This window comes from Centruroides sculpturatus, unplaced genomic scaffold (genome assembly GCF_000671375.1).
Source record: "Centruroides sculpturatus isolate CEXI.00-Female unplaced genomic scaffold, Cexi_2.0 scaffold8, whole genome shotgun sequence".
Lineage (NCBI taxonomy): Eukaryota > Metazoa > Arthropoda > Arachnida > Scorpiones > Buthidae > Centruroides > Centruroides sculpturatus.
Genome location: NW_019384535.1, coordinates 756,153 through 770,352, shown reverse-complemented (window position 1 = coordinate 770,352; position 14,200 = coordinate 756,153). Strand labels below are relative to the sequence as shown.

The 14,200-nt window shown below is 33.2% G+C and overlaps 1 protein-coding gene across 3 annotated transcripts; it reads left to right on the top strand.

The window, feature by feature from the left end:
* Nucleotides 1–12,583, top strand: LOC111623195 (patched domain-containing protein 3-like). Of its 3 annotated transcripts, none has more exons than XM_023365687.1 (5): nucleotides 1–240; nucleotides 8,979–9,022; nucleotides 9,103–10,102; nucleotides 10,178–10,507; nucleotides 10,576–12,582. In XM_023365687.1, the coding sequence occupies exons 3-5, from the start codon at nucleotides 9,106–9,108 to the stop codon at nucleotides 11,964–11,966; spliced, it is 2,718 nt and encodes a 905-aa protein (XP_023221455.1). In that variant the 5' UTR covers nucleotides 1–240; nucleotides 8,979–9,022; nucleotides 9,103–9,105; the 3' UTR covers nucleotides 11,967–12,582. The 3 variants fall into 3 exon arrangements, with proteins under 3 accessions (XP_023221455.1, XP_023221456.1, XP_023221454.1); XM_023365688.1 differs by lacking the exon at nucleotides 1–240 and adding an exon at nucleotides 5,711–5,910 and having other exon boundaries at nucleotides 10,576–12,583; XM_023365686.1 differs by lacking the exon at nucleotides 1–240 and adding an exon at nucleotides 7,312–7,996.
* The last annotated feature ends 1,617 nt before the right edge of the window (nucleotides 12,584–14,200 follow it).

Genomic DNA, 14,200 nt, shown 5'->3' with positions numbered 1-14,200 from the left:
TTTTTGTAAACAGACGAATGTTCGTATTATTTTTTTCTGGTGTTTTGTTTTGATTTTAACAGTCCGAAGGAAAAATGCCTTCGTAATCGAGTAACTGTACTAAATTATGAGGATTAAATTGATATTTTTCACGTGTAACAGTCATAACAGAGCGAATTTATAAGCGTAAAAGAGATGAAGGCAAAGGAAACATAAGGAGGAAGTCATGCGCTTCGTTCGTCTGGATTCTTAAGAGGAAAGGTAAACATACTCAACCTTGATCTCTAAAGAAACCTGTTTCAGTTTAGATATAATTGAAAGGTGAATATTCCTATCAATCCCTTTAACAATCCCTATACAAATATAAATTAGAAAGAAAAAAAAAACTATTGAAAGATAAACCTTGCCAAATTATCAGCATTTTCTCTCTTTCTTATCGTGAAATTTTAATAAAAAAAAAAGAAAAATCACTTTTATAAACTCAGATTACTAAGTAATCACGTGGTACATTTAATTATCAAGTTATACTTAATCAAATCTAATGACACTTTCAGTAATCAGATTCAAAATGGCAAAATAATTTGGAAATTTATAATCTAGCAATGATTGAAATGAGACAAGAGCAAAATAAATTTGTAATTTATGCTTAAATTATATTGACTGTGCTTATTTATTAGCTCTGTCAATATTGTTTATATCTGACTGTTTATATTTATGGCTGATAAGATGTCATTTAATGTAATTGTTACAGTTGTATAAAATAAGACATAAGGGCAGATTTTTTTGGCTAAGAAATGCAAATAGCCTCGCTTGTCTGCATATTTTCTTGTTATTTTAAGTTCTCAAAGGTTAAGAGTCGAGCTGTCCGATTTTTTGAAATGTCTAAGGCGTTGTCTTAAAATTTTTGGCAAGCATCCATGTATCTACTATATATTGACACAAATAAATTGATAAATACATGTTTCTTAAATTAATTAATATGGATATAATGCATGTATATTTCACCTTGAAATGACACAATGGATGACAATGGATTTGATAGCATTTATTATTCATAATTATATATAAAACCTACACTTTATTTGTTTAATTTTGACAATTGTTGATAGAAAATTTAAAAATGAAAGAGGGACTACAAAAAAATTGGAAATTGTTCTCTCATTTTATTATCTTATGTATAAAATATCTATTAATATTATTATATTTAAAATTTATTGTTACAGATATTTTTAATTTTGTTAATGTCTTACATTAAATTCCTTAATAGTAAACATTTTAGTTTAATTTTTTCTAAAGATTGTATTTTAGAATTGAAGACAAATTAAAATTAAAATTCAAAAGTTAAAGTAATAAGTTGATTTTTACATGTGTAAAAATACAGTTAATTAATTTAATATTAAACTAAAAATAGTACTAATTAAACAATTAATAAAATTATTTTAGAATTTTTGTCAGAAACTAATTGCCTTATACTAGTGCTGGCTCTAGGTACCAGAGCTAACACTAGTATAAAGAATTTCTCATTGATCACTAGTATAAGGCCATTTTCTCTTGGCATCCTATGCAGCTGCACAGGGTACCAAGAGAAAATGAGTGCAAAATTTACACTATTTATACATTGATTAGCAAGCTCAAGGTACTCTGGAACTTCTTTGTACAAAGCTTAGATAAGGCTGAGGCTCACACTGCCCTACACACATCACTTAAAACATATTAATAAACATTATATACATGTCTGTAATGTACAGCAAATTTATATACACATAAACTCACTCTTATTTGCTTCAGCACACTTCATAATAATAATGACTGATACTGTATCCTTGTATTAATGGGCTCAGTGTTCCTATGAACGGAGCAACAGTTGTAATTATCATTCTAAGAAAAGCATTGTTTAGCTACTTAATAAATGTCGATTGTATCGGTCTCACAATATCGGATTATCATGCAATTATTTGATGGGTCCATCAGTAATAACCAGATCAACTAAACAAATAAAAGTCTTATATGTGTTCTGAAAACAAAGGAGACAAAAGAAAACGACAGGATGTATAATTAACTTTACAAAATATTCATTAACCCAGCTGCAACATAATAAATGCTTATTAAATGGCTAAATCTATTGTTAATCTAAGAATAATAAAAAAAAAAAAATATGCAAGACTGTTCTATTTTTAAAGCTTAAATTAAAAAATTTTTTACATAAATAAATTTTAAGAATTACTATGTAGAAGTAAATTATCAACTTTAATTTAATTTAATCCATTTATAAATTTATTTTATAATAAATTTTCAGTATCAACTCTCTTATCAAATGATTATGCCTTCAAGATAAGCATGTCACAATAAGTTATAGTAATAAATAGTAAAAATGTGTAAGTATCTAGACTAATTTTAATGCTAAAAATATCAGTTTGGAGTATTATGTAAGGTGATGTAAATTTAGTTAGTGTACAGGAGATAAGTTACATGTAATTTCTACAAACTTTTGATTGTTTATGGCAATTTATTTTATTAAAATATATAAAAATGTTTGTGATTTTAAGTATAAATATATATATTTTTAAGCAGTTTCTTTTAATAATTTTATACTTGATTTAGATATAAGCAAAAATATTCAGTTTTGTCTCCTTAATTTCAAAAAGTATCATCAATTTAAAGTGCATCCTGATTGAAAACTGAATAGTAATAAGTGTTATCCTTGAAATTGTATATTTTTGGACATGTTTCAAGAATTTACATCACAGAAAAACTCACAAATTATTAGAATTTCTTGGAAGTTTACAGTCGTTTTCTAAGCATTAATAACGAATTTATTCCTGAAAATATTTACTGATTTCACCAAAATTCTGCTGGAGAATTTACTTCTTAGAGCTTCACTGAACTTCATGAGGTCATATTGCATGACTTCATGGCTTATTGAGAGCTAATTCTTGAGTTAAATTGCACCAAAGAAGGTCGAATTATAGAAAAATGTAACATTTTATAACTAGTTAAGGTCAAGCGATGCGTGGAACTTTCATTCTCTTACTTGCATCTCATCTCGCTTTACTTCCTGTACGACACTTGATTGAATAAATTGCTACTAACGTCCCATTCACTAGCGTAGAAAGAATCGCTTGGCAGCATGTCGCGAGACAATTTATCCAATTTTAAATTGTATTCGGGAATATTTCAGCAAAATATAACTTATAAATATATCATAGTTTACAGTTATATAAATATTTGTAGATAATTACTTTGTAATTTTCACGAAGTACGCTATTATATAAACTCATGCGATAACGCGCGTCGCTTCACCTTGAAAGTCGCGATTCGTTTCTAATACTTTTTTACGCTTGTATTTATTAATTAATATCTCAAATTAACTTAAACATCGTTGGATATTCTTCTAAGATCTATATATAATTATTATAGCGGTTTATTACTGTAATTATAATTTAATAAGTAAAAAAAAATGTCCGAAATCGCCACGCGATACTTAAATTCTCTGGGCTATAATGCCTTTTATAGTTGTTTTATTATGTTATTATATTACATACTCACTTTTAATGGCATCTCGGTATTTATTTGAGCTACTCATGCATTGTTTTGCAATTATAGACTTTGCTAAGTATATAATTAACAAAGGACAAATGTATTTTTAGATGCTTAAACTGTCTCATCTCTCCGTCGCAAAATAAAAAATCGCGTTTAAATTCTGTACATTTTTTAATACTCACAACTTCAATAGTTTGCGTACAAGATGAATATTTCATTTCACCACGATTTTAGGTATTATGAAACTAAATTTGTTTTTTCCTCTCGCTATCAGGATCTCGCGACGTCGCATGCGATGTTTTAAGTTTCTCGCGAAATCGCAAGACAGTTCCATTGTTTAATGTTCACTTATGTTGTGTAATATTCAATTGTAAAGCGAATAATTCATAAAATGAATGTTTTATTGAGTTAAATCGATGATAATGCAATTTATCTTGAGTTAAGATGCATTGGTGCAACTTAATGATTTTTCAATCATTATGTCAGCTGCATCAAGGTATTGAAACAAGCCGATTTATTACAGTTAAGGATCTGTATTAGTTATATTTAAAATTACGAGAAAAATGAAGAAATATCATTATCTAGTGCCTTTATAAATTGTATATTTATTAGTTATTTATTACTCCCTTCAGGCCATTTATAAAAATGTAAAATCGAGATAAAGGTAGACTTCCTGAAAAGTTTTTATCTATATTTTTAAATTTAAATACATCGTAAATCAGAATAAACTCCTTTTTATTTCTAATAGTTTATGGTGAAGATCACACTACACTAGTTAATGGTAATTAAGTATCAACGTTAATTTCTTAGGTTTAAACTTACAAGATTAACACTTTATGCTGCTTAAACACAAGATTAACACTTTAATTCGGCTCCACATTAATTAACGTTAATTAAATATTAGCATTAACTAGTGTGAAGGCGAATTAAAGTGTTAATATTGTGTTTAGCAGTGTCCAGCGAGTGTTAATATGCAGAATTCCTTGGCCCCTTTTTTCTGAATTCCTCGGATCTTGGGATTTTATATCATAGATTCTTAAATTAGTTGCTTTTATCCGTGATTTCTTTTTTAATATTTTGTGTACCTTGCTGTAAAATTAGCACCTCTAAACCATTGTTTACACGTGGCATTTTTCGACAGAATCATGTGATTTTCTAGGCATGTGATTCATTTAATATTTTTCAAGGTAACGTTTTTAAGTTGCAGACCGGACATCACATGAAAACTATTATTTCTGCTATTAAATCTCGTGACCGAACTGGTTTCTTCTGTATTGTAAACAGCCAGTTGTTACCATCGCCTTTGTATGGGGACCTTCAGAGAAGGTTGAATGAAACAACACCTTTTTTTTTTAATTAGTCAAAAGAGCATCAGGAATAAATCATTCCGCCATCTTATCCAAGTCTGACGTCTTCTTTTGCGTGCGCGAGACCTCATTTCTCTCCCCTGTACTTGTTACTACTGACCACAACAATAGAAACTGATAGTGTGTTGCTCCGTATTTTGGTCAAGTGCACTAACCTTTTTGGTTACAAACTCGTGTTTCGTCTATTTACGCAAGTTGACGGATACTTAACACCTCGCTACCTCAATACATTATAAGATTCGTGGGTGTATTTTGGCCAAATCTGCCCAAAAGGCATCGATTTTATTACGTTTTTACGTAAGATTTTTCCTTATCGAACGATAGTGAAAGCATCTCTGATTACTTTTTATTTTTATTATCGTTCGGTGAATTAAGGATAGTTTTTGGTAAATACGTCAAGAGATAAATCTCTTGACGTATTTGAACTTTACGATAATTGCGGGAAAGATGCCCACGAAAGGTTGAGACGTTAGAATATAATCGAGGAAGGGATCCCTTTAATAACGGGTAGTGAAGGGTTGTGCACATTAACACCAAAACTGGAAAACTGAGCTTTAATTCTGATCACGTGTTTATGAAAATGGCATATGGAACACGTGATAGCCCCATATTTTGAAAATTCCGACTTGAATTTCTTACAAAACGTGATTAAAGCGACCTTTAAGTCTTCTCGCATTTAACGAGGTCGAAGATTGAAAACGTTGTATTGTCCTAATTTTTAAAATATATCCTGTTACACTGACATACGTCTGTTCTTTGTAAAAAAAAAAAAACATAATAATAATAATAATAATAATAATCGGGCCATTTGGGTACGTTAAAGAAAAGAATAAATTATATAATTTATTTATAATATTAAATCGAAGCGATAAAAATATAAATGGCACGTGTACTTCGTAGCTGTCATTGGATTCTATGACGTCACTCACTTCCCGACCGGAAGTGACGCACTTTTTTTCAACGTCTGGAAGTACCGAGCTTGAATCTGTTTAATATATTCTCTTCCTATGCGGAGCTCTTAAGTGTAAGTCGTATTGTTTCTATATAGTGTCTTTAATTGTAGTGTGTGTATTCACGTGATATTTTTTGTCCTGTGACGGTTTAATCACCAGTATGTTACGGTTGTTTGTGTTAATTTATAGAACGAATCGGATGTTTATTAATAAGGCTCGTACGCGGAATTCGCCCGAAAATGGCGAGCTAAACGTATTTTTGTCAGTTGTGAGAGAACAAAGCGTTGTTTAGTAGTGATTTAAGAACTTTTAGTGTTAGAAACAAGTAAAATATTGTACAGAAATTAGAATAATTAATAAGTGAAAACGGTTTAATGGCCATTCTAAACTGTTAAGACAATTGAAGTTATCTTTGCGTGTCTCGTAATGTTTAAGACACTAAGAAAAAGCCCCCCGCCGTTGATTGAGAGAACAAAGGCGAGGTCACGAACGAGATTTGTAATGACTTAAATACGAAAACAAATGACTTGACAGAGAAGAAACAGAGCACCTTACTTAATTAATTAGGCATTAATCTGATCATTTCGTCATATTTTTAGGATTCTTTTTTTCCTTTGTTTCAGAGTTACCAACGTGTCGACAATTTTCTTGGAAATTTAGAAACGAATTGTAGAATTAAATACAGGTTTAGAAAGTAGAAACTGGAAATGACTCAACTCAGTTCTTAATTATTATTTTATTTGTTTTGTTTCTGTAATTTTTATAGACTGGGAATATGAAGATTCGAAAGATTTTTCTTTTGTAAAACCAAGAAACGAAATTAACTGTAATAACTTCACTCAAATATTGTAAAAATTAGAGATGGGCGGTAAATACGGGAACGGGTTTTTAACCTTAATAAATTATAAATAAATTAAAATGGGTTTTATTTACAATTTTTGTTTTAAATCTAAACCTTGTTTACAAATGGTTTTCGAAACAGATTTGGAAATTGTTTTAAGTCTATAAAAGGTTAGGAAAAAAATATTTAAGAATAAAATGTTAATGAATAAATGATTTCTTCGGTTTTTATTACCCTTTTTTTGTTGTGTCATATGACAGAAATTACCAATTAGTTTTATTTTATGATTAAAGAATTAGAAGTGTCGTTTTTCACGTGTTTAAGTTAACATAATATTTTAAGTTTTTGACATGTTTTAAAAGTTTAAAGATTACGTAGATTTTAATCTGCCTGTCTATATACACACAACGCAGCATAATACACTTACTACACAACATAAAACAACACGCGCAACATAATATAATACAACACGCGCAGTACAATGTGAAGAAAGAAATGTGTAATACGCTGTTTAAATGTTAAATCGGGCAGATCACCTGAGAAATCAATAAATAAGTTTTCTAAAATGTTAGAAATTTAAACAATAATAAATAAATAAAATGATGAATTATTTATGAAATTTATATTATGCATTGTTTAGAAAGGACAAAATAAACAATCGGAAAATCGATATTGCATAATTTTAAATGATTCAAAACAGGAACATAATCGGTTTAAACAAAAAAAAAACTTGCAAAAGTTTTTTTTCTACATGTTACTATATTGTCAGGTGTAATTTTTTTGTGTGTATGTATGTGCATGTGTTGTGTTGTGAAGTTTGGGCACAAACTTTAAAACTGCACCATGCAATTTTATCGATACTTTATTATTAGAATCTTCGTCGATGAATAAATGATATCAAATAAGGTCAGGATGTTATTACAAATCCAAGTGAACGTAAACCGATCTCGATTCAAAAATATATATATATTTATTTTCTCCTTCGAATATCGCGTATCAGCAATCTGATTGGCTGTATCGAAAATTAAGCTGTGTATATATGTGACACGCTGCATTCGGCTAATGTATAGTTGTCTTTAAACGGTTAGGATGTTGCATTTTTTCTCTTTCTTTACTTTTCTGATGTCGGGATAAGGTCTCGTTCGGGGTGGAACCGGTAACTTTCGATGCGTGTCTCCTTTGTGAGTCAGTATCACGAGACTCTATGTCCCACGACCTTCGTTAATGACAGGTACTCGCTGCTAGACCATATAACAACTGGATCGGCAATAATCACAGACACTCACTCGCAACACGCCGATGTGAAAACAGTCGAGGTAAGGATTTCTAATTGTGAAGTTTGGACTCTTTGTTGTGACGTTGTAAAGTTAGATAACTTAAATATTATTTAATCTCGGGTTATAAGTTTAATTACATTATTTCGGGTTCCTTTTCTGATTCGTTTGGCACCGAGCCAGCTTGGCTTCTGGTGTGATGTAACGCTCGGATCCTGTGTTACTTCAGATTTCTTTCGTGTGAACTTTGAGCCCGAGTGCGATCACGTAGCGAACTTTAAACGCGGAAAAAAATACTAACGGAGTTCTGCCGACCTAGTTTACTTACTAAATAAGCTGTGCAGAATGCATTTTTTGGCGTACGAAAACAATTAAAATTGCATTTTTTTAGTGAAAGTTAATACTAGTCAAATGCGGTGTTAGCGTTACTAATTACCGAGATTTTTCTCTTCACTTGACTGAATTAACGATGATAATTTAAGGAAGTAAATTGCACATCGATAGAAATTAACCGAATGCTAATTTAGATGCTTATAATTATAAATTAAAGTGTAAGGTTGAGTGTAAATTGAAGTTACGGGTGTAATTATAAATCGAATTGTATTCCTTCACGTTTTCCTCGTCTGAATTGTCTATTAAAAGCATTATTAGTATTTATTTATGTCGTAAACTATTTTTTATACGTGTATAAGTTACACTTGTTAAAATAATTGAGCTGCTAACGAGTTACACGATGAATGAATTCATGTTTCTTAGGCATATTCGTTCTGTTGGCTTGGAGCCAAGAAGGATCATGTTTGGGATTTTCCAGTGTCGAAAATGAGTCATATTCATGTGACCAGAATCATAATATTGCATGAGAATTTGCTCATTGGATAATATTTATTAATTACGAGTGAAATCAAATATAAAAGTGTAATTGGCATGAGAAGCGCGTATTGTATTTACTAAGTACTCGTATTGTATTTACTAAGTACTCGCTCTCTTAAATGTTATCTGAATGCAATTTCTGGTGTTCTTGCAGGTGCCTTAATTTATCAGCCGAATATCGATTAAATTGCCAGAAAGGTATTTTAAATTTTCATTATAATTTCATTAGAATTTGAATATTTATACACGTTTTTATGCCTTTTTTTTGTGTTTGTTAGATCATGAAGTTCGGGTGCACGGGGCAGTTAATGGCCAACTTTTATTCAAAGATGGGAGTGCTGATAGCTAGGCATCCCGGATATTTTATACTTATTCCTTTCCTATTATCCGGCCTTTTGTCTACCGGTATTAAGAGGTTTCATTACGAACAAGATCCCGAGTATCTATACACTCCCATAGCAGGAGAAGCGTGGGATGCACGCAACAGAGTGGAGAAACTTTTTCCACTTAACACTACCTCATCTTTCGATCCCGGAAGAACTACCAGGATTGGTAGAATAGGATGGGTGGTGATCGAAGCCAAAGACGGTGGAACCATGTTCCGAAAATCCATCCTTCGCCAGGTGTTTCAGGTTCATCGAACAATTCAAAATATAACGATAGAATGGGAAGGTAAATTGTTAAAGTACCGAAATCTGTGCGCTAGGAATCACGGTGATTGTTTCAGGAATGACATTTTGGTGGTAGGGAAAAGGATGAAGGCACTGGAGAAGGGCACGAGGAAGCTCCGATACCCTATCGAATTTAACTCTAAGACGTATAACTTTACTTTTTATGCTGCCAATTTGGGCGGTGTTACACTAGACCAAAACGGCTACGTTACGACGGCCAGGTCAATTAGGTTGATGTACTTTTTAGATTACAGCGATCCAATAAAAGAAAAGAAGGCATTATTGTGGGAAAATGCATTTTTGGACAAATTAGAAACTGCATATTACGAAGAAATCAAGATAGGAAGATACGTCTCGTTATCTTTAGAACAGGAATTGAACCGAACAGTTCTATCTCTCTTGCCAATGTACCTGACGGTTGTAGTGATTTTGGTAGTGTTTTCTGCTGTCACCTGCGCTACTACAGATTGGGTACGAAGCAAACCTTGGTCTGGGATATTAGGATTAATATCCACTGCAATAGGAGTGATTAGTGGTTTCGGCCTGATGATGTACTGTGGCGTATCTTGCATCGACATCAATGTTGCTGTGCCGTTTCTTATGGCAGGTGAGTTTATTTTCGTGTGTATTATGCATAAAGTTATGACGAAGACGTAAAATTGTCCCTTTTTTTATGCAACAGGTATAGGAATGGACGACACTTTTGTTATGCTTGCATCGTGGAGGAGGACGGATCGAAACAAGAGTGTGGAGGAACGACTTGCAGATGCCTATTCAGAAGCTGGAGTTTCTATCACTGTAACCTCCTTGACTAATTTCCTTTCTTTTCTAATTGGGATAAGCACCCCTTTTCCTTCTGTACGCATATTTTGCTCATATGCGGCCGTATGTGTTTTCTTTACGTACCTTTACCAAATTACTTTCTTTGGTGGAACAATGGCCATAAGTGGGTTTGCCGAAGAGAAACAACTGCACGCTGCCATATGCATCCCTCTAGGAAACTTTAAAACAGGTCAGCATATAATTCGCAGTTTTATATTTAAGTTTTGAAAATTGTTTTATAATTTTATTTTATTTTAGAAGGAAAAAATTGTTTGACGAAAATCTTGTGTAATTCGAACAGCGACAAAGACACCGTCGAAAGTAAGCACGAACACATGATAATGGTGTTCTTTCGCGATCGATTTGGGAAATTGCTAAGCTACACCTCCGTTAAAATTTTTGTGGTGCTGCTATTTGTTGGTAATCTTGGTATATCTTTCTGGGGTTGTACTCAGTTGGAGGAGGGAATCGAATTTATAAGACTTTTTCCTCTAGACTCGTATGCCATAACCTTCTTCACCATGTACAACAAGCATTTTAGCTATTACAAAGAAAGGATTCAAGTGATCGTCGACCAACCTCTCGACTATTCGGATCCGGAGATACAGTATCAGTTAGAAAACGCTTTGCAGAAGTTCGAAAGAAATCGTTACATATCAGACTCGAGCCTATCCGAATCTTGGTTGAGGTGGTACCTGAAATTCCTCAACGAGGCATCGTTCCTGGTGAAAGATTACGATGTCAAAACTAAGGAGGGCTTCATAAAAGGCTTAAAAGACGTATTTTTGAGGATACCCGCCACGGAACGATTTAAATCAGACGTACTCTTCAACGAGAACGGGACCGAAATTTTGGCCAGTCGGTTCTTCATCCAGACCAATTACACTGCGCACCCCAACGACGAGATCAACATGCTTTTAGAATTGAGGAAACTGGCCTCCGATCTGCCATTTAAAACATTCGTACAGCACTACATGTTCATATTCATCGATCAGTTTCTCATGGTGGGGAAGACCACGTTCCAGTCTATCAGCGTGGCAGCAGCCGTCATGATGGTGGTCTTCCTCTTCTTCATTCCAAGTATCAGCTGCTCCATCTGGACCGCCTTCACCATTATCTCCATAGAAATCGGTGTCATCGGTTATATGACTTTGTGGAACGTGAATCTCGACACTATTTCTATGATAAGTCTCATTATGTGTATTGGATTCTCTGTAGATTACGCGGCTCACGTTTCTTATTGTTTCATCACTTCGCCGAAATTGACAGGTGACGGGAAAATGCGTGATGCCCTGTACGCTGTCGGTTTCCCTGTTATACAGTGTGGCGTGTCCACCATTCTAGGAATCTCAGTACTGATTATTTCACCTTCCTACGTGTTCTTCACCTTTTTCAAGGTGGTATTTCTAGTTATAATCCTTGCCATGTTGCATAGCTTGTTCCTCTTGCCCGTTCTACTTTCGGTCTCGCACGACTGTTGGAGGAGGAGGAAGAGGGGTCCTTACGGTGACGAAAGCGACCTCGCCACAATATCAGCCACCAAAGAGCACGCGCTAACGTTACCGGAAGCGGAAGAATTGCTGAATAAAAAACTAGAAGCCAACGGTAACGTCGTTAAACTTAGTGATGCCAATTTAACAACGGTGTAGCTTCTAGGGTGACACTTATTTTCTTGTATATATCTAGTCTGTACCATAGTTTTTTAAAACAAAAACGGTGGCAGGACCACCGAGGGTGAATGAGGTATTCAGTGTTAAACATTTTGTGATATTCACCATAAATACGGTTGTTAAATTTATTAAACAGTTATTAAATATTCGTGTTTCCCCCTGTGTTTTGTGTGTAATGAAAGTAGAATTTTTAATATGCCACAGGATAAAAAGATCCAGGTCACATTTATTTATAATTATTGAGTATAAAAATGCTTAGTTGAAAAAATAATAAAATAAAATAGAATAATTTTAATTAAACAAGTTTCTAAAAATGATGATTCCTTGACACTATATTTTCGTGTTGTATTTTACTGGACCTGATGTTTCTTTATCTGATCTATTGTATTTTTGTTGTTGTTGTAATAAATATACCACCAATGTATTTAAAAAATTAAGTATAAAAAAAAATTATACTGGAGTAAATATCTCATCTAAATCTATATTTTTGTTGTTTATTAATGGCCGTTGTAACACAAACCTGTAAACAACGGCCAACGACGAGAACATAAAAAGATGGCGCCGTTGTTGGGGGTTCGAGCATACATAATTATTTTGGGGAGGGTGGTTATTTAAATGTAAATAGGACAAAACTATGTAATGAGGACTATATTCTGTCAGGAATGCTTATTATTCGAATTCTTGCCAATTGGAGTAGCCTTGTTTATTTTTTAGTCGAAGGTCTGTTTAAATATTAGACAAATACAGTATCTAACCTTGAAAACGTGTATAGTTTATACCCCAGAAAATGGAGTTTTTTAAAGATTGTAATTACTTTGCGAATAGTGTTAAAGTATCAATATTTAAAAGTATTAAATTCCTGATTTGAGCTTAAAACAAGTTGAACGGTTACAAAGACATTGACACCGTGGCATTGAACTTGCCGGTATCAGTTCTCTCTCCTTTTGTCGTCGTACTTCACTCTAGTTGAATGAACTTTGCCATGAAAAAATGGGCATTATTTGAAGAAAAGTAACTTAGAAATCATCTGGCTCAATTTAATCATTTTTGTCCATAATTTACTCCTTGAACGTTTAAAAGCGCATTAACACGAGGTATAGATGTATTTGCGAAAATGTATTTGGATTAATGAAATTTACTTTTAAAAAAATAAATAAATAAAGTTTAGTGTAAAAAAAGAGGTTATTCAAATTCAGTAGATAAAGGTCATTTCAAGTTTTCTAAGGCTAACAAATGACATTGGACGTGAAGAGCATTGGAATGGACTTCAGAAGAATCTGTCACTACTGTGTTGATGATAGATGAATGTGATTTTTTCGCTTTTTGTATTCTTCTCGCAGAAACAAATAATTGTCCTTGAGGCTTTTGGAGATTCCACTAAAATGCCCCGAAAGAACATTAAATTCATTATATTGAACAACAGGAAATAGGACGGCGCCCTTGCCACGCGTTGGAAATTTATTGCTGGAGGAAAGGCGCCATTGGCAGTTTAAGAAACCAGAAATTTAATTTCTATCATTATGACAAATGGAAACTAGTGCTTAGAATTTCCAGCTTGATTTGATTGGTCGGATTATTCTTCCATTGTTACGTGGGATCCGGTTCGGCACTCCTCTAGTATAATCGAATCTCCATCCTCGAGGCCATTGTATATATCATGATGAGGTCATCGCATGATGCAGCGAACATCTTCAATTTCCGCATCATCATATGTAAATATGAGGTTTTTCGACCCGGCCGGATCCTCAAGAGCACATACTAACACTTTAACCGTTATATATATATATCGTTATAATTTGCTTGTATTTTAATGTAGAACAGTGATTCTCAACATTTTTGAGCTAGTAGCGCGCGACATGTCAGGGTCGCATCGAAAATGATCTCATACTGGGTGACCATTCCTAGTCATCGCTGTCTAGAGCAATATTTATCAAATGCAGCTTAAATTTGGTATGGTGGCATTTCAGAAGATATTCCTTTTAGAACTTAATCCGTGTGAATTTTGGTTGGAGCATATTTAAAAATTGTGGTTTATTGATGGCATGTTGCAAATTCGCCAACCTTGAAAGATGACATCATAGAGAAACAATTACAGTTGGCTGTCAAAGACACTTCAGAATGGAGACCCCATTGAGTAGTACGCTTGTCGCTAACGTCTTGGTGCTGCAAGCAACAAATAAGATTTTGTTGCTTGCAGCACCAAGAGCTTTATT